Source organism: Cherax quadricarinatus, unplaced genomic scaffold, assembly GCF_038502225.1.
Source record: "Cherax quadricarinatus isolate ZL_2023a unplaced genomic scaffold, ASM3850222v1 Contig98, whole genome shotgun sequence".
NCBI classification, from domain to species: domain Eukaryota; kingdom Metazoa; phylum Arthropoda; class Malacostraca; order Decapoda; family Parastacidae; genus Cherax; species Cherax quadricarinatus.
The window spans coordinates 290,051-310,827 of record NW_027195124.1 but is presented as its reverse complement, the minus strand read 5'-3'; the positions used below and the strand labels follow the sequence as shown (position 1 = coordinate 310,827).

At 40.3% G+C, this 20,777-nt stretch overlaps 1 protein-coding gene across 1 annotated transcript in view; it reads left to right on the top strand.

Annotated features, from left to right (window-relative positions):
* Rtc1 (RNA terminal phosphate cyclase 1) overlaps positions 1–20,777 on the top strand; it is an 88,736-nt gene that overhangs the window by 33,075 nt on the left and 34,884 nt on the right. The window contains exon 5 of the mRNA XM_070080044.1: positions 14,463–14,625. Within this exon, the coding sequence (XP_069936145.1) occupies positions 14,463–14,625 (163 nt within the window). The remainder of the gene's footprint in view (positions 1–14,462; positions 14,626–20,777) is intronic.

The following is a 20,777-nucleotide window of genomic DNA, read 5'->3' as shown; positions in this document are numbered from 1 at the left end:
GGAAGAAGGCACCTTCTTCAGAGATTAAGGAGATTTGTGCAATGTGGAGTCGGGTGCAAGCATTTGTGGAGGAACATCATCCTGAGAAAGCTGTTGCAACCCTTGCTGGCAACTTTTACAATGACAATGCCATGTCCCATTTTACAGAAATTTTAAAGAGACGCCAGAAAGAGAGCTCTCTGGACCAATTTTTGTGCGACAGGGGTTCAGTGACTCTAAAGCTGGTCCTAGTGGCAGTAAAAGACAAAGAAGGGAAGTGACCCCAGAGAGGGACTTTGTTGATAAATTAGACACATGTGCAACTCTTGGGTATCTTTATTTAGGAAACATTTCGCCACACAGTGGCTTCATCAGTCCATACAAAGGAGAATCGTGAAGAACAGGAGGAGAATGAGGTAATCAGTCCCTCAACCTTGAGTTGATGTGGTCAGTCCATCAATCTTGAATAGAATACGACATGTGTGCAGAGAAGTAGCTTATAAGCCGTAGGCAGAAGTGCAGCAGTCGTAGGGGGTGTCACATTTTTCCAATGTGGAAGTAGGTCATGCCCAAGGGTTAGGCAAGCGAAGAATTCCCAAGTATTAAGATCCCAAGAAGTTGCAGTGTCTGACAGGATTGTAGATGAATGGTTCAGAGAACCGACACGTTGATAAATTTGAAACATGTGCAACTCTTGGGGAAATGTTTTGCTACACAGTGGCTTCATCAGTCCATATAAAGGAGAATTGTGAAGAACAGGAGGAGAATGTGGTAATCAGTCCCTCAACCTTGAGTCGATGTGGTCAGTCCATCAGTCTTGAATAGAATACGGCATATGTGCGGAGAAGTAGCTTATAGACCGTAGGCACTATACAGCCTCTCCTCACTTAGCAACGTACTCATTTACCGACGACTTGGACTTACAGCGGGCTCTCTGACCAGTATGCATACCCAAATAATGTATATTAGAGCTAAATTCTTCTATTCTGTTATTACAATATACAGTACAGTGGACCCCCGCATACTGTTGGCATCACATAACGTTAAATCCGCATACCGATACATTTTATCACTAAGATTTTGCCTCGCATACCGCTAAAAAACCCGCTCAATGCTATTCGTCCGAGACGCGTCTAATGTGTGGCCTGAGCCAGCCTCACATGTTCCGCCAGTGGCATTGTTTACCAGCCAGCCTCCGCTGTAACATCCAAGCATACAATCGGAACATTTTGTATTATTACAGTGTTTTTGGTGATTTTATCTGCAAAATAAGTGACCATGGGCCCCAAGAAAGCTTCTAGTGCCAACCCTACAGGAATAAGGGTGAGAATTACTATAGAGATGAAGAAAGAGATCATTGCTAAGTATGAAAGTGGAGTGCGTGTCTCCGAGCTGGCCAGGTTGTATAGTAAACCCCAATCAACCATCGCTACTATTGTGTCCAACAAAACGGCAATCAAGGAAGCTGTTCTTGCCAAAGGTTCAACTGTGTTTTCGAAACAGAGATCGCAAGTGATGGAAGATGTTGAGAGACTTATTGGTATGGATAAATGAAAAACAGATAGCAGGAGATAGCATCTCTCAAGTGATCATAAGTGAAAAGGCTAGGAAGTTGCATGAGGATTTAATTAAAAAAATGCCTGCAACTAGTGATGATGTGAGTGAATTTAAGGCCAGCAAAGGTTGGTTTGAGAGATTTAAGAATCGTAGTGGCATACATAGTGTGATAAGGCATGGTGAGGCTGCCAGTTCGGACCACAAAGCAGCTGAAAAATATGTGCAGGAATTCAAGGAGTACATAGACAGTGAAGGACTGAAACCTGAACAAGTGTTTAATTGTGATGAAACAGGCCTGTTTTGGAAGAAAATGCCAAGCAGGACCTAAATTACTGAGGAGGAAAAGGCACTCCCAGGACATAAGCCTATGAAAGACAGGCTTACTCTGTTGATGTGTTCCAATGCTAGTGGTGATTGCAAAGTGAAGCCTTTATTAGTGTATCACTCAGAAACTCCCAGAGTGTTCAGGCAAAAGAATATCCTCAAGGCTAATTTCTGTGTGCTGTGGAGGGCAAACAGTAAGGCATGGGTCACTAGGGACTTTTTCTGTGACTAGTTACACCAAGCATTTGCCCCCAATGTGAAAGATTACCTAACTGAAAAGAAATTAGACCTTAAGTGCCTCCTGGTGTTAGACAATGCCCCTGGTCATCCTACAGACGTGGCAGAGCGACTTTGTGGGGACATGAGCTTCATTAAGGTGAAGTTTTTGCCTCCTAATACCACTCCTCTCCTGCAGCCCATGGACCAGCAGGTTATTGCAAACTTCAAAAAACTGTACACAAAAGCTCTGTTTGAAAGGTGCTTTGTAGTGACCTCAGAAACTCAATTGACTCTAAGAGAGTTTTGCAGAGATCACTTTAATATCCTCAATTGTGTAAATCTTTTAGGTAAGGCTTGGGAGGGAGTGACTAAGAGGACCTTGAACTCTGCTTGGAAGAAACTGTGGCCAGAATGTGTAGACCAAAGGGATTTTGAAGGGTTTGAGGCTAACCCTGGGAATCCTATGCCAGTTGAGGAATCCATTGTGGTATTGGGAAAGTCCTTGGGGTTGGAGGTTAGTGGGGATGATGTGGAAGAGTTGGTGGAGGAGGACAATGAAGAACTAACCACTGATGAGCTGCTAGATCAACTTCAACAGCAAGAGGCCAGACCTGAGGGAACTGGTTCGGAGGAGGGGAGAGAGAAATTGAAGTTGCCTACTTCAAAGATTAAGGAAATGTGTGGAATGTGGCTTAAAGTGCAAACCTTTTTTGATGACAATCACCCTCAGACAGCTATTTCAAGCCGTGCTGGTGACTATTACACTGACAATGTTGTGAAACACTTTAGGAAAGTCATAAAGGAACGAGAGGTACAGGCCAGTATGGACAGATATGTTGTGCGACAGAAGTCCAGTGACTCTGAAGCTGGTCCTAGTGGCATTAAAAGAAGAAGGGAACCCCAGAAAAGGACTTGACACCTCAAGTCTTAATGTAAGGGGATTCCCCTTCTAAACAGTAAGACTCTCTCCTCCTCCCATCCCATCAATCATCACCAGATCTTCAATAAAGGTAAGTGTCATGTAACTGTGCATGCCTTTTTCAGTTTGTGCGTATTAAAATTAATATTTCATGTGGTAAAATTTTTTTTTTCATACTTTGGGGTGTCTTGCACGGATTAATTTGATTTCCATTATTTCTTATGGGGAAAATTCATTCGCATAACGATAATTTCGCATAGCAATGAGCTCTCAGGAACGGATTAATATCGTTATGCGGGGGTCCACTGTACAGTACTGTATAAACATTTAAAATACACTAAAAATGTTATAAATGTTGCAAAGGTGACATTAAAACAATATGAAAGATGGTTGACACAAACCGACTGCCATTATAGTATGCTCCTCACTCTTGTTTACTAGCGTGGTTTTAGGAATGGAACTCTGTCGTTAAGTTAGGAGAGACTGTACTTTAATGATGAGCACTGTACAGTAGGGCCCCACTTTTATGGCACGTTAGGTTTCAGGCTACCACTGAAAAGCAGAATGCCATTTTTTCTGAAGTATAAATGCATATAAATGACAGATACCAAGTTTGCGCTAACATATATTAATTTAGCAATAGAACTAGGCATTGAAAAACAATAAAAAGTAAAATACAGTACTACACTCATTGCTTAGCTCATATATTTGCAGTCTTAATGTAGTACCAGTGAGAGGTGAGTAGTATTTATTGTAAGCAGTCAGGTGTAGGAGGTATGGTAGCCCTCCTGGCCAACCCACCCACTCATAATAAACTACTGTACAACATTTAAAGCACCCCAGAGTGATAAAATACATATGCAGTCTCTCCTCACTTAACGACGGAGTTTCGTCCTAAGTGAGGAGCATACTGTAATGGTAGTGAGTTTGTGTCAACTATCTTTGATATTGTTTTAACCCTTTCAGGGTCCGTCCCGTAGATCTATGGCTTTTAAGTCAGGGTCCAAGCCGTAGATCTATGCCAGAATTCTAGCAGCATCAAATTTAGAGCGAGAAGGCTGGTAGGCCTACATCTAAGAGAATGGGTTTGTGTGATCAGTGTGCACAGTGAACAAAAAATTGGGGCACCCGCATTGTGGGAACGCCATATCAGTACGCTGTGTTCATGCCTGGCGGCAAGGAAGCTCTTGCTCCCCGGCGAATTCTGACTCTCCTCTCCCCAAATTATAGTTCTAACACTGATGGAAGTGGTACTGAAGAGGAATTTTATGGTTATGAACCATATGGTACAATGGTACCATATGGTACAATGTACCATATGGTAAATTATACCATATGGTACAGGGGCTCTAATGGAAATAAGTCACTTTGTCTGACTTTTTTGAGTTATCCTAGGTTCTCCACACATACTGCTATGTATGATAATCTGTGTAACTGTACAGTGGACCCTCAGCTAACGATGGCATCAGCTAACATTAAATCCAGCTAACGATACATTTTAAAGCAAAAATTTTGCCTCAGCTAACGCTAAAAAACTTGCCCAATGTGATTCGTTCGAGACACGTCCACATGTGGCCTGAGCGCGCCTCACTTGTCCCGTGGGTGCCAGTGTTTACAAGCCAGCCAGTGTGGTCGCATCCATGCATACAATCAGAACATTTCATATTATCAGAGCGTTTTTAGTGATTGTACCTGCAAAATAAGTCACCATGGGCCCCAAGAAAGCTTCTAGTGCCAACCCTGCAGGAATTGGGTGAGAATTACTATGGATATGAAGAAAGAGATAATTGCTAAGTACGAAAGTGGAGTGCATGTCTCGGAGCTGGCCGGGTTGTATACCAAACCCCAATCAACCATCGCTACTATTGTGGCCAAGAAAACGACAATCAAGGAAGCTGTTCTTGCAAAGGGTGCAACTTTGTTTTCGAATAAGAGATCGCAATTGATAGAAGATGTTGAGAGACTGTTATTGGTGTGGATAAACGAAAAATGGATAGCAGGAGATAGCATCTCTCAAGCGATCATATGTTAAAAGGCTAGGAAGTTGCATGACGATTTAATTAGAAAAATGCCTGCAACTAGTGGTGATGTGAGTGAATTTAAGGCCAGCAAAGGTTGGTTTGAGAGATTTAAGAATCGTAGTGGCATACATAGTGTGATAAGGCATGGTGAGCCTGCCAGTTTGGACCACAAAGCGGCTGAAAAATATGTGCAGGAATTCAAGGAGTACATAGACAGTGAAGGACTGAAACCTGAACAAGTGTGTAATTGTGATGAAACAGGCCTGTTTTGGAAGAAAATGCCAAGCAGGACGTACATTACTCAGGAGGAAAAGGCACTCCCAGGACATAAGCCTATGAAAGACAGGCTTACTCTTCTCATGTGTGCTAATGCTAGTGGTGATTGCAAAGTGAATCCTTTATTGGTGTATCACTCTGAAACTACCAGAGTGTTCAGTAAAAACAATGTCCTCAAGGCTAATTTGTGTGTGCTGTGGAGGGCAAACAGTAAGGCATGGGTCACTAGGGACTTTTTCTATGACTGGTTCCACCATGCATTTGCCCCCACTGTGAAAAATTACCTAATTGAAAAGAAATTAGACCTTAAGTGCCTTCAGACGTGGCAGAGTAACTTTCTGCGGAAATGAGCTTCATTAAGGTGAAGTTTTTGCCTCCTAATACCACTCCTCTCCTGCAGCCCATGGACCAGCAGGTCATTTCCAACTTCAAGAAACTGTACACAAAAGCTATGTTTGAAAGGTGCTTTGTAGTGACATCAGAAACTCAATTGACTCTAAGGGAGTTTTGGAGAGATCACTTTAGCATCCTCAATTGTGTAAACCATATAGGTAAGGCTTGGGAGGAAGTGACTAAGAGGACCTTGAACTCTGTTTGGAAGAAACTGTGGCCAGAATGTGTAGACAAAAGGGATTTTGAAGGGTTTGAGGCTAATCCTGGGAATCCTGTGCCAGTTGAGGAATCCATTGTGGCATTGGGGAAGTCCTTAAGGTTGGAGGTTAGTGGGGAGGATGTGGAAGAGTTGATGGAGGAGGATAATGAAGAACTAACCACTGATGAGCTGCTAGGTCATCTTCAACAGCAAGAGGCCACACCTGAGGAAACTGCTTCAGAGGAGGGGATAGAGAAATTAAAGAAGTTGCCTACTTCAAAGATTAAGGAAATGTGTGCAATGTGGCTTAAAGTGCAAACCTTTTTTGATGAAAATCACCCTCAGACAGCTATTGCAAGCCGTGCTGGTGACTATTACACTGACAATGTTGTGAAACACTTTAGGAATGTCATAAAGGAACAGGAGGTATAGGCCTCTATGGACAGATATGTTGTGCGACAGAGGTCCAGTGACTCTCAAGCTGGTCCTAGTGGCATTAAAAGAAGAAGGGAAGTAACCCCGGAAAAGGACTTGCCACCTCAAGTCCTAATGGAAGGGGATTCCCCTTCTACACATTAACTCCATCCACAGTCTCCCCTCCTCCCATCCCATCAATCATCACCAGATCTTCAATAAAGGAAAGTGTCATGTAACTGTGCATGTCTTCTTCAGTTTGTGTGTATTAAAATTAATATTTCATGTGGTAAAATTTTTTTTTTCATGCTTTGGGGTGTCAGGAACGGATTAATTTGATTTCCATTATTTCTTATGGGGAAAATTAATTCGCCTAACGATAATTTCGCCTAACATTGAGCTCTCAGGAACAGATTAATAGCGTTAGGCGAGGGTCCACTGCACTCAATTGATAGAAAAATGGAGTTCTAAAGATATAGCTATGAGTTTGGTCAACTGGCCAAAAATGGGGCTCAAAGTCGGTGAAATCGCCGATGCGTATATGTCGCCAAGACGCTAAGTTCGCGGAGCGTAATTCCGTGAGTTTTCAACCAAATTTTGTACTTTTGGTGTCTTTACCATCGGGAAAAGATTCTCTGTCATTTCATAACAATTTTTTTTTTTTTTTTCCAAAAATTTTTCAACTTAGAATGACAGTTTCAGAAAGGGCTTGTGACAGTCAAAGGGTTAATTCTCTAAGATTTTTTTTTTTTTTTTTTTAAATTCTTGGACTGTGGCTGTCACATTGAGATTTGGCCTCTGGACCCTGAAAGGGTTAATGTCACCATTTATAATATTTCTGGTATATTTTTAAATGTTTATACAGTAGTGTACTATATACAGCCTCTCCTCACTTAATGATGGGGTTCTGTTCCTAAGACCACGTCGTTAAATGAATTCGTTGCTAGGTGAGGAGCATACTATAATGGTAGTGAGTGTCAGCCATCTTTGATATTGTTTTAATGTCATCTTTGCACAATTTATAACATTTCTTGTATATTTTTAAATGTTTATACAGTAGTGTACTGTATTTTGAAATAAACAGAATAGATGAAATCAGCTCTAATATACATTATTTAGGTATGAAAACTGGTGAGAGAGCCCGTCGTAAGTCCGAGGCATTGGTAAACAAGTACGTCGCTAAGTGAGGAGAGGCTGTATTGAAATAAACAGAATAGAGGAAATCAGCTCTTATATACATTACAGTGGACCCTCTAATTTCGTGAGGCTCTATTTTCATGAATTTTGATTATCAGCAACTTTTTTGTCAATACAGTGGACCCCCGGTTAACGATATTTTTTCACTCCAGAAGTATGTTCAGGTGCCAGTACTGACCGAATTTGTTCCCATAAGAAATATTGTGAAGTAGATTAGTCCATTTCAGACCCCCAAACATACACGTGCAAACGCACTTACATAAATACACTTACATAATTGGTCGCATTCGGAGGTAATCGTTATGCGGGGGTCCACTGTATATAGCCTCTTTTTTCGTGACTTCCCTCTAAATTCAGTGGCCGTCTGGTACATGTCCCAGTGGCCCCGCGCACACAAAGCCTCCCACAAATGCATTCAAGAGTCAGTCAGGCATTGTTTCTCGGCAAGTGAGCATCACCCCCTGCATTCATATAAACATTTCGTAATAATCCATTATTGTTTGTGCTTGCAACTGCTAAATAAGCCACCATGGGCTAAAAGAAAGCTCCTAGTGCCAGTCCTTTGGTAAAGAAGGTGAGAAACATGATAAAATTGAAGAAAGAAATCTTAGCAAAGTACCAAGGTGGAGGAGGAACAGAGAGGGGAGTATGTGCCTTCTTCAGTGATTCTACGATATGTACAATACCAAAGCAGCATGAGTTGATAAAGGCTATAGTGCCAGCCAGTGATAAAGTGTAGCATTAACAGTGTAGCAAGCAAGTTAAGCAATTAAGTGATAGAAAAAGGACGACAGGAAACTTAAATCCTTCAAAGTTATTGGAGGTATATAGGGCCATTGACAACACCGCTGCCGCCACCACCGCCACCACTACTATACGGCTTATGCTGCCAGTGGCCCTGATAACCCAACAAAAACAACAAAGAACCACCACTAGTCATATGTAATGACATTTTATTAATTCTAGAGTATATATCATGTTTCTGTGTTATTAATATTGTTTATTATGTTATATTAGATGAATTGTGATAGATAAATAAGCCATAGAGTTGATATTAGCATCATATTGAAGCATATTATCCTGTCTCCAAATGATAAACTTTGTTCCCTCTCCCCTCCTCCCCATCTGCATACACCAACAAGAGTCTTCAATGAACATCAAAATGGTATACAATACCGACAGGTTGGTAGGTAAGACACATAGGCAACAGTTAGGCAACTTTATTCCCTAACGTTTCGCCTACACAGTAGGCTTCTTCAGTCGAATACAGAAAGTAGGCAGGAACAGTAGAGATATGAAGACGATGTAATCAGTCCATCACCCTTGAAGTCGTAGAATTTGAGGTTGTCAGTCCCTCAGCCTGGAGAAGTTCAGTTCCATAGTCAGGAACTATCAAGGGTGATGGACTGATTACATCATCTTCATATCTACTGTTCCTGCCTACTTTCTGTATTCGACTGAAGAAGCCTACTGTGTAGGCGAAACGTTTCGGAATAAAGTTGCCTGACTGTTGCCTATGTGTCTTACCTACCAAGAGTCTTCAATAAAGGTGTGATGTTAAATGTTCATTTATCTATTTCATTAGTCCTTTATATTTATTTCTTATTGTTTTCTGTATGTAAATCTATATTTAATCTTTAAAAAATATATTTTTTGTTAATACTTTTGGGTGTCTTAACCGTATTAATTGGATTTACATTTCTCTTATGGGGAAAATGGTTTCGATTTTCATGAATTTCAACTTTCGGCAGACTCTGGAATGGATTAATACCGAAATTAGAGGGTCCACTGTATTTAGGTATGAATACTGGTCAGAGAGCTCGTCATAAGTCCGAAGCGTTAGTAAATGAGTACGTCACTAAGTGAGGAGAGGCTGTACAGTATCCTAATTATTTACGTTAAAATATTTGTACAGTGAACCCCCGGATATCGTAGTCATCAGATTTCATAATACACCTACCATCCGACTTACAACCATCCGACTTACAACCTGCTCGACATACGGCCATTCAACTTACGACCGTGTTTTCTATGCCAAGTATTGTAGGGGTTCTTAAAAGGAGATATCGAGGGTTGAAGGTAGACACACTTGTTGGATGGTAACGATATATTGTCAGACTGTGATGATGGGAGATGGAGCCCAGCCTCTGCCTTGTCCTAGCCTATGTCAAACACCGACTGAGGCCGAGGTAGCTTGCCTCACACTCAAGCTGCATCCCGTTACGTCATACAGTCACATGCCTAAGGGGTCTTCTATATAAACACATGGATGATACTATAATGCTCAGCTAATCTATACAACACATGTAAGGGGATTCAGCAACTATGCTGACAGCTCGGTCATGTTACGTATGTCGTCTCGACATACACTACTATCCTATAGGCTGAACAGGCAGGTGGTTCTGGGCTGATTCTATACAATAATAAATTCATATATAACTTAGAACTAATGGATGGTATCGTAATGGATGTTAACAAAATGAGTTTTACGTAATGCATTACAAACTATAAGAACAAATCGTTGTACAATATGGGATGGAATTGATCGATCGATCTGTATTCATGTACTCTACGGATTCTGAGCAAGAATAAATATATACGTACAAGGTGAAATTAACAGCAAAGGCATCTGGTGCGCACTCAGATCATTACTGTCAAATTCTCAGAATACGGAGGGAACGTGAATACGAAAAAATTTTTTTTTTGAAAAACTAATCAGTTAATAACAAACAGTTGACAGTTTACTTCATCTCAGACATCTAGTTATACAGACTATGTACATTTAAACCCAATTCTACGAGGGTGAGGTTTACATATGCAGAATGGTTATCATCTCTGGGAGGATCGAATTCCTCTGCAATGGCTAACACATGCCTTGACTGAGGGAGACTTGAACGAGTATCTACAAAAGATACTTGTGGGTTTCTCATTACTTGTCGAGTACGCAAGGAGTAATGACATTCAGGTTGATTATCTGACTGAGTATCTGAGGTAGAGGGTACAGAGTCAAGAGGATTTTCAGCATCTGTCACATTAGTCTGGGTAGCAATATCATCAACATCACATACTAATTTCATATGATCTCAATGCGATTCTTTGTACTTACCAGTACTAATTTCTCTAACCTTGTACTTATTACCAGAGATATGTTCTACAACTCGATAAGGTCTGACAAACTTTTAATCGAGCTTAGGCATTGCGGATGTTTTGTTGAAATTTGTCAGCATTACTCTCGAACCTACTTTGGCTTTTGATGGCTTAGCACGGCTATTAGTTACTCTAGTAAATTCTGCTGTTGATTTATGAAGTGTTTCACGGATTCTTCTAAAAACACTTTGAGCCATGCTGGTACGAGTTGCTACGAAATCATCAGGGTTGTAATTAGGTTTCGGAGTGGAATATAACAACTCATAGGGTAAACGCTTGTCTACACCATACAATGCATAATGTGGAGTATCACCTATGGAAGCATTGTAAGCAGAATTTATGGCACATTGAACATCTGGTATAACTTCATCCCAAGTTTCACTATTGGGGTTGATAGTGGCTCTCAGGACATCAAGTACTTTCTTACTGGTTCGTTCGGCTAACCCATTGCTGGCAGGATGATGAGGAACAATGGTGGATTTAGAGATCTTGTACAAAGTACACAAATTTTCAAGAATCTCATTACAGAATTCACCTCCATTATCTGTTACTAAGGACTTAGGGGTGGTATGCCTGCAGATAATGCGTTCCTTAAACGCTTTAGCTACTGTCTCAGCAGTCTTATCTCCAATAGGAACTAACTCACAATATCTGGTGAAATGGTCTACCATAACACACAGATGTTTGTTGCCTAGGAGGGAACATTTAAAATTGGTTAATAAATCAAGAGCAACTCTTTCCCACGGTTTGCTAGTGGTTAGGTACACTTGGATTGGATTAGGACCATTGACATTTCCTTTATGTTGCATACAAACACTACATTTCTTAACATACTCTGAAATGTCAGTTGCCATACGTGGCCAAAAGTATTTCATTCTGGCTTGTTTCACAGAACGATCCATACCAGGGTGTGCAACACCTGGTGCATCATGAACTAGCTGTAGAGCTACGTTCACTAGTGACTTTGGAATTACTAACTGGTACACTCTTCTGCTTGGAGTACCCAACTCGGCTGTTCGTTACAGTAATTCTTGGCTCATTACAAAGTCACTAATGGGTGCTGGTGGCTTCACAGTAAGAATAAGATCTTCCTGGAGCAGGAATCGAATTACACCAGACCACATGGGATCTGTTCTTTGGGCATTTTTGACATCCTCAACAGTAAATGGAGGATCTGCAGTAACTACACTAATGTGTCGTTAGATGAGTTTTTCGATGTTGGTAGAACCATTTCTTTTTTTTTTACACCAAAGAGCGCCGTTAGACGAATTTGCCATTACTTAATGCCGCCGTTAGTTAAGGGTCCACTGTATTAACAAAAAAATAAATTTTTTAGAGATTAAATATAGATTTACATGCAGAAAACAATGACAAATCAATATAAATCACTAATAAAATGTATAAATGAAGATTTAACATCACACTTGTTGGTGTATGGAAGATGGGGAGGAGGGGAGAGGGAGGACTGATTATTGTTTGGAAGGGTAATCCCCTTCCATAAAGGCTTCAGGTACCAAGTGCTTATCCAGGGTTACTTCCCTTCTTTGTTTTTTAATGGCACTAGGACAAGCTTGAGTGTCATTGGGCCAGTCGCTCCAAAAATTTTCCAGAGAGCTCTGTTTCTGGTGTCCCTTTAAGATTTGCCTAAAATGGGACAAGGCATTGTCATTGAACATGTTGCAGACACGGCCTGCAACAGCTTAGTTAGGGTGATGTTCCTCCACGAACATTTGTACCTCACTCCACTTTGCACAGGTATCCTTAATTACTGAAGAAGGCTCCTTCTTCCCTCTCTCTTCCTCCTCCTCTGAAGCAATTTCCTCAGCTGTGGTCTGTTGCTGTTACAGATGAAGGTGTTGCAGCTCTTCAGTGGTTAGCTCTTCACTGTGGTCCTCCACCAACTCTTCCACATCCTGGCCACTCACATCCAACCCCATGGAATTTCCCAGTGCCACATTAGATTCCACAACAGGCAGAGGGTCATCAGGGTCAGCTCCAAACCCTTCAAAATCCTTCTCTGGGACACATTCTGGCCACAATTTTCTCCAAGCAGAGTTCATCGTCCTGGAAGTCAGTCCCTGCCAAGCCTTATCTATAAGGATTATGCAGTTCAGGATATTGAAATGTTCCCTCCAGAACTCTCTTAAGGTCAATTCAGTGTCCGAGACCACATCAAAGCACTTTTGAAACATTGCTTTGGTGTAGAGTTTTTTCAACTTTGAAATGATCTGCTGGTCCATGGGCTGGATAAGAGGAGTGGTATTAGGGGGCAAGACCTTGACCGTGATGAAACTAAACTTCTTCAACAATTGGTCTTCCACGTCTGGAAGATAAACAGGATCATTGTCCATTACCAGGAGGCACTTGAGTGGCAATTTATTATCCAGGAGGTATTTCTTCACACTTGGGTCAAACACTTCATTGAACCAGTCAAGGAAAATTTTCCTTGTGACCCATGCCTTATTGTTAGCCTTCCTCATCACACACAATTTAGTCTTGATGACATTGTTTTTCTTGAACTCTCTGGGATTTTTAGAGTGATACACCAGTAAAGGCTTCACTTTCAAATCCCCACTAGCATTACCACAGAACAAGAGAGTTAGCCTGTCTTTTATAGGCTTGTGTCCTGGGAGTGCCTTTTCTTCCTGTGTGATGTAGGTCCTCTTTGTCATTTTCTTCCAAAAGAGGCCTGTTTCGTCACAACTGAACACTGATTGGGGGACGAATCCTTCCGCCTCTATATACTCCTTGAATTCATGCACAAATTTTTCAGCTGCACGTTTATCTGAACTTGCAGCCTCACTATGCCTTACAACGCTATGTATGCCACTACGCTTCTTGAATTTTTCAAACCAGACTTTGCCAGCCTTAAATTCACTAACAGCAGCACTCGTTCCAGGCATTTTCTTTAAAAGATCCCCATGCAACTGCCTTGCCATTTCGCAAATTATCGACTGCACAACACTATCTCCTGTTAACTGTTTTTCATTGAGCCACACCATCAACAATTTCTCCACATCTTCGATTGCCTATGATCTCTGTTTTGTTAGTATATTTACCCCTTTTGCAACATCAGCTTATTTGATTTCTGTGAAGTGTGATAGATAAATATGCTGTAGAGTTGATATTAGGGAAATATTGAAGTATTTTGTTGTGCCTGGAATTCCACTGGAACACATTAATTTCATTTCAGTTAATTTAAATGAGGAAAATTGACTCTGCAGACGAGCAAATCCAGATGTGAGCAAGGTCATGGAACAGATTAAACTCGTAAGTAGAGGTTCTACTATATATAAAATATGAAATAACTTTAAAACACATGAAATTTTGGAAAGTTTCCAGACATAATGGAGAGTCGTGCTGATGGACAGTGTAAATAAACTGGGTGGCCCACAGTAACCATATTAGAATGTCAGGTGAGGGTGCTGTATAGACTTTTGGTCATAATTTGAAATGTCCGTATTAGTGGAACACTGTAAGGCAAAAACGCCGTGAAGCGGGGCCCTACTGTACATAGTCATATAGATGAAGTAGACAGACATCGTCCTTGATTAGGCAGTGGAATAAAGCAGTGTGTTCTGATTTGTATTGCAAAAAAGACTGAGGTCTGTAGTAATATAGGCTTGCAATATTGAAAAATGCAGTTCAGAGTTTCTTGGTGTATCAGGCTGTAACCTTGTGACATAAAGTTCTAATAAGCCACTATTGAATTCTTACCACTGAATCAGGAGTATTGATAATTACTTAATGTTGGTTATGATATTTCTAATTTGTAATTACCATACATTATATTCCTTAAATTTATTTTGTTCGATAGTGGGAAGAGAATGGAAAGGTCAAGCGTATCAGAGGCATATCATACACTAGTCGAGTGGCTCCAACTGTCGCTAACCGCATGCTTGATGCAGCTAAGGGGGAATTTCTAAAGTTCCTCACTGATGTATATCTGACCTTAGACAGTGCAAAGGGCAGTTCACCAGGTTAGTAACATTTGTTTTATTAATATTATTTTAATTAGAGTGCATGAAACTAATAGGGTAATATTTTGTGAAAGTATTCAGGGAAACCAGTTAGCCAGACTTGAGTCCTGGAAATGGGAAGTACAATGCCTTCACTTTAACCCTTGAATTGTCCAAACGTAGATCTACATCCACGTGCGGGGGGGGGGGGGGGCTCCGAATGTAGATCTACGTTTTTTTTTACATGCTCTCAGACGGGGAAAATCAAGGTCAGAGTGCTACGCACATGAACGTAGATTTACGTTTGGACAGTTTAAGGGTTAACAGAGGGGTCTGGGATATTGGCAGTTTGGAGGGACATCTGAACTGTCGTATCTGAGCGCCTCTGCAAAGACAGCAGTTATATTTGGGTCCCCCTGCCTCAGTGGAAAACGGCCAACGTGTTAAAAAAAAACTATACAGGTATGTGGAAAAAGAGATAAGTACAGTAAGCTCTACAAAATTTGCAGGCTTCCTTATTCTTGAGTAACAGCTCAGTTGGGCAACTTTTTCTTGCTCAGTGGCTTTTCCATATTTAAATATGTATACTCTGGTCATTATTTCTTATGAATATCAGTATTAAAAATATATTACAGATATATGGTCTCTACAACACAAAATGTATGTAAATCTGAAGCAGAATTTGTGCAGGCTTAATTTTGTATTATTATCAGTTTTTAGTTTTGCATGACCTCTGCAAATTTGAATGGATGACTGTATGCAAACAGTTCGTCATTTTGACAGTGTTTTGCTCTGACCAGCATGTTATCAAGTTCTAATTAGTAAAATATTATTCACATAAAGGCTTATTCTGCATGTCACTTTTGCATTTTTTCAACATAATGTTTTTTTCTTCAACTTCTGAATGAAATACAGTGGTACCCCAAGTTTTAGCCATAATTCGTTCCAGAAGACTGTTCAAGTGCCATTACCGAACAAATTTGTTCCCATAAGGAATAGTGTAAATTAGATTAGTCCGTTTCAGGCCCCCCAAAAATACACTTACAAAAGCATTTACAATAATACACTTACATAATTGTTCAAGTTGGGAGCTGTACGAAACTCGGGGTACCGCTTATTTTAACCCTTTCAGTTGAGACACCTGATTTCAAACCTGCTCTCAGGGTTGAAGAATTTTCACATAAAAAAATTATTTTATCTTATGAAATGATAGAGAATCTTTTTCCAAAGGTAATGAAACTGTAAGTATGAAATTTGATAGAAAACTTATGGAATTATGCTCTCTCAAAGTTAGTGGTCTTGGCGATATTTACGCATTGGCGATTTCACCGATTCTGTTGTTCCAGTCGACCAAGAACCTCGCGAATGTTGAAAATTCACAACTGTTAGGTGCACAAATACACCTACCATCCAACTTACGACCTGCTTGACATATGTCCACTCGACTTACGACCGTGCATCTGGCAGCTGGGCTGGGCCGGCTGATGCACACCACTGTACAATATTTGACAATACTCGCGGCGGCAATGTGTCATGCAGGCAGCATCAGTTTGAGTAACCCTGCCCTATCAGCAGCATCATACTGTATTAACTGTACTAACTGGACAGTAAATTTCACCATGGCCCCTAAGATGAAGTCTGAATCTTGCACTGGAGATTGTGGCAAGAAAGGCTCTTACTCTCGAACTCTCTATTTGTTTTCAGTGTTGCACATAAACCTGTCTGTATCTGACTGCCTGCATATCTGTGTATCTCTGTGTGTCTGTTTATCTGTCTGTCTACCTGTGTGTCTGTCTTTCTGTCTACCTGTGTGTCTGTCTTTCTGTCTACCTGTGTGTCTGTCTTTATGTCTACCTGTGTGTGTCTTTCTGCCTACCTGTGTGTTTGTCTTTGTGTCTACCTGTGTGTGTCTTTGTCTACCTGTGTGTGTTTCTGTCTACCTGTGTGTCTGTCTACCTGTGTGTCTGTCTCTGTCTACCTGTGTGTGTCTTTCTGTCTACCTGTGTGCCTTTCTGTCTACCTGTGTCTGTCTGCTTGTCTGTTTCAGAGCCACTCATTTAATAATAATATTATTACTAATATTAGTACATATGTATTATTGTAATAATAATAATAATTATTATTAATAATATTATTAATTTAGGGCACTGGAGCACAAATCCACTGTACGTATAGCACTTTGTCTGGATTTTTTGGGTTATCCTAGGTAATTTATACTATGTATGATAACTTCACTTATATGTACCTGTGAGAGAGAGAGAGAGAGAGATACAGAAAGAGACAGAGCCACATTCAGTCAGCCACCCACCCACCCGGCCACCCACCCACCCACCCGGCCACCCACCCACCCACCCACCCGGCCACCCACCCACCCACTCACCCACCCGGCCAGCCAGCTAGCTATGTATTACACATGTTCCAGAGTTGTTTCTCTTTACTTAGGGTATAGGTTATACTACATTCTGGCAGGATGACACTACCAGTGGTATTCTCCCATTCCACTGTGTCGACAATACATAAAGGATAACAGTAACATATGATACTGTATGCGATGTAAAATTTACAATACAGTTCACTACCATGTATACATTATATACAGTACATAAATAATTAAAATATAACAATAGAAGTAAATTATGGTAAAAAAAATGAAATATTGATTGTACATTACATTACAGTACTATGTAGGTAGTTTATATAGGAAAAGTTTGACATTATGCCCTACCCAGTATGTCGGCAATTTTCAAAGGTTCGACTTACGTCCATTTTGACTTACGACCGGTTGGTCAGAACCAAGCTTGGTCGTAAGTCAGATGGTAGGTGTATATTGTATATAATATATATGCTATATTATGTTTGGTAGCAGAGCAGGTGTTGCGCAACTTAACATTAAGATCGACAGCACTCTAATTGCCAGATGTAGTGAGGGCAAATTCCTTGGCCTATACCTCGACAACAACCTAAATTTCAGCACCCATATCCAACACGTAACAAAAAAAGTATCCAAAATGGTGGGGATCCTCTCCAAGATATGATACTACATACTGCAAACTGCCCTTCTCACACTATACCATTCACTTATATATCCATACCTCACCTATGCTATCTGTGCTTGGGGTTCAACTGCAGCAACACACCTAAAGCCAATAATAACCCAACAAAAAGCTGCAGTAAGAATAATCACTAAATCCCATTCCTGGCAACACTCCCCCCCACTCTTCATGGATCTAAACTTACTCCCTGTTCAGAACATCCACACTTACTACTGTGCAATCTATATCTACAGGACCTTAAATTCCAATATTAACCTTGACCTAAAACGCTTTCTTGATAGTTGTGACGGGATCCACAGGCATAACACCAGACACAAACATCTCTATGACATTCCCCGTGTTCGACTAAACCTTTACAAAAATTCAATGTATTTCAAAGGACCTAAAATCTGGAACACCCTACCTGAAAACTCTAGAACTGCAGACACATTCATCACTTTCAAAACTACAGTTAAAAAACATCTTATCTCCTTGATCCACCCCGACAACTAACTACATGATAACCACCTGGTGGTTCACAATTACACTCACTCACCCACTGACTATAAACCCAGAAATACTAATCTTAATCTTAAAATAATAAATCCTAACTAGTCATAAGTTTGCCTATGGTACTCCAATATAGACACCTTGTATTGTGCCAAAACAAAAGCATTCACATTGGTAAACTCACAAATTATGATGTAGTCACTTAGCCTTAATACCATAATCTGTAAGGATTTAATGTTAAGAATTAATCTAAGTCTGCTCGAAATGCCTAGCCATGCTAGGTGTCCTAGTGGCCCCCTCTGTAATTAGTATTTTATAACATGTAAACCACACAATACCCAAAACCTGTAAGCCCCACATTGTAACCCTTGTAGATTTAACTTGAATTGAATTGAATTGAATTGAATGAACAATCATAAAACACATGAAAACATCGTAAAATACATACTGTGGACCCTCGTTTTTCATAAGTATTGGAATTCGTAATTTTCGCAAATTGTTACTTTTTTTGTCAAAATATTGACTTGTGAATCGTTGTTTGACTCGCAAATAGTCATACGTCCCAATGCGTATAAGTGGCCCGAGTGGCCCCACACACCATTCACAGTCAGTGTGCCATTGTTTATCAGCGAGTGAGCACGATCCCACGCGTTCATACGATACATTTTGTAATATTCCATTTATTTTAGTGCTTGCAACTGCTGAAAAGTCCACCATGGGCCCAAGAAAAGCTAGTGCCAGCCCTTTGGTAAAGAAGGTGACAAACATGATAGAATTAAAGAAAAAATTGTAGAAAAATACAAAGTGGTGGTGGTAGTGATAGTGGTAGAGGGTGGTAGTGATGGTGGTAAAGGGTGGTGGTGGTTGTGATGGTGATAGAGGGTGGTAATGATAGTGGTAGAGGGTGGTAGAGGTTGTGATGGTGGTAGAGGATGGTAGTGATTGTGATGGTGGTAGAGGGTGGTAGTAGTTGTGATGGTGGTATTATTATGATAATAAAAAAGAAGCGCTAAACCACAAGGGTTATACAGCACTTGTGAGGGTGGTAGTGGTGATGTAGTGGTTGTGATGGTGGCAGAGGGTGGTAGTGGTTGTGATGGTGGTAGAGGTTGGTAGTAATGGAGATTTGTGCAATGTGGAGTAGGATGGAAAGATTTGTGGAGGGATATCACCCTAACAAAGTTGTTGCAAGCCGTGTCAGCAATATGTACAGTGACAATGTCTTGTCCCATTTTAGGGAAATTTTAAAGAGACACCAGAAACAGAGCTCTCTGGAGAGATATTTAGTGCCATTGGTGTGCAGTGACTCTCAAGCTGGTCCTAGTGGCATTAAAACACAAAGAAGGGAAGTAACCCCAGAAAAGTACTTGGTACCTGAAGTCTTTATGGAAGGGGATTCCCCTTCCAAACAGTAATTTCTCCATCATCTCCCCTACTCCCATCTTCAATACACTAAGAAGAATCCTCAATAAAGGTGTCATGTTATTATTGTTTTGTTCTTCATGTCTCATTGTTTTCTGTGTATGTACATCTATATGTCACATAAAAAAATTTTGTTTTAATACTTTTGGGTGTCTGGAACAAATTAACTGGATTTACATTATTTCTTATGGGGAAAATGGTTTTGCAAATCGTCAACTTCGCCATTAGTCACACTCTGGAACAGATTAATTATGAAAAACGAGGATCCACTGTACATGTATTGTATATACATACATGTTATGGTTTAATAACAAATAATGAACAAACAAAACACTAACCACTTGTAAGGTTAGGCAGACGAACTCTGATGACTTGTGATGATGATGGCAATGACGATGATGGTGATGATCATTAGCCATGCAGTTACTGATGACAGTTGAATGGAGGTGATTACATGGCGGGAAGCATAAATATGATTGGGCGGCTGGGCATTCGTGAATGTTCAAAGCTCACGAAAGTGAGACTCGCGAATGTGGAGGGCCACCTGTATTTTTGTATGATTTTTATGGTTTTATTCTTTTTTTTGGGGGGGTCTCATTTGATAGAATGGAAGATATATTACAGAAATAGATATGATTTTGATTGGTTTCACAATCAAAAGTACCTTAAAATTGAGCTCAGAGTAGTGTAAATGTTCGATTTTTTGACAATGTTCAAGAGTAAACTATCCAATATGTGCCCGACTGGCCAGTCCAATACACAGTCATGAATGAGTTGACATTATTTATACAATTATTACAATAATGCAGTAATCTGTATAACAGTAAATCTTCTATTTTTTTGTGTGAATAAAAATTCCAAATGGTAAGCAAGAGGGGCCTGGAGATGTGACTAATGAACAGAGAAAATGTTATTTTAGTGCCAGGAATGTCTGCATTGTTTATTCTGGACCCTATTTTGAAATTGGTATCTTTTGAAATTTGTGTGAAATTGCCCAAATTGCCAATTTCTGACAACTTTATTGGGTGGTTGAAATAGGTGAATGGGTGATTTCTTGTACTCACTTGGCAGAATAAAGTAAGTTTATTCAGGTATACACAAACACAGTTACATAGATTATCATACATAGCAGCGTATATATAAAGAACCGAGGATAATCCAAAAAAGTCAGACAAAGTGACTTATTTCCAGTATCTGGCTTGGGCTTGC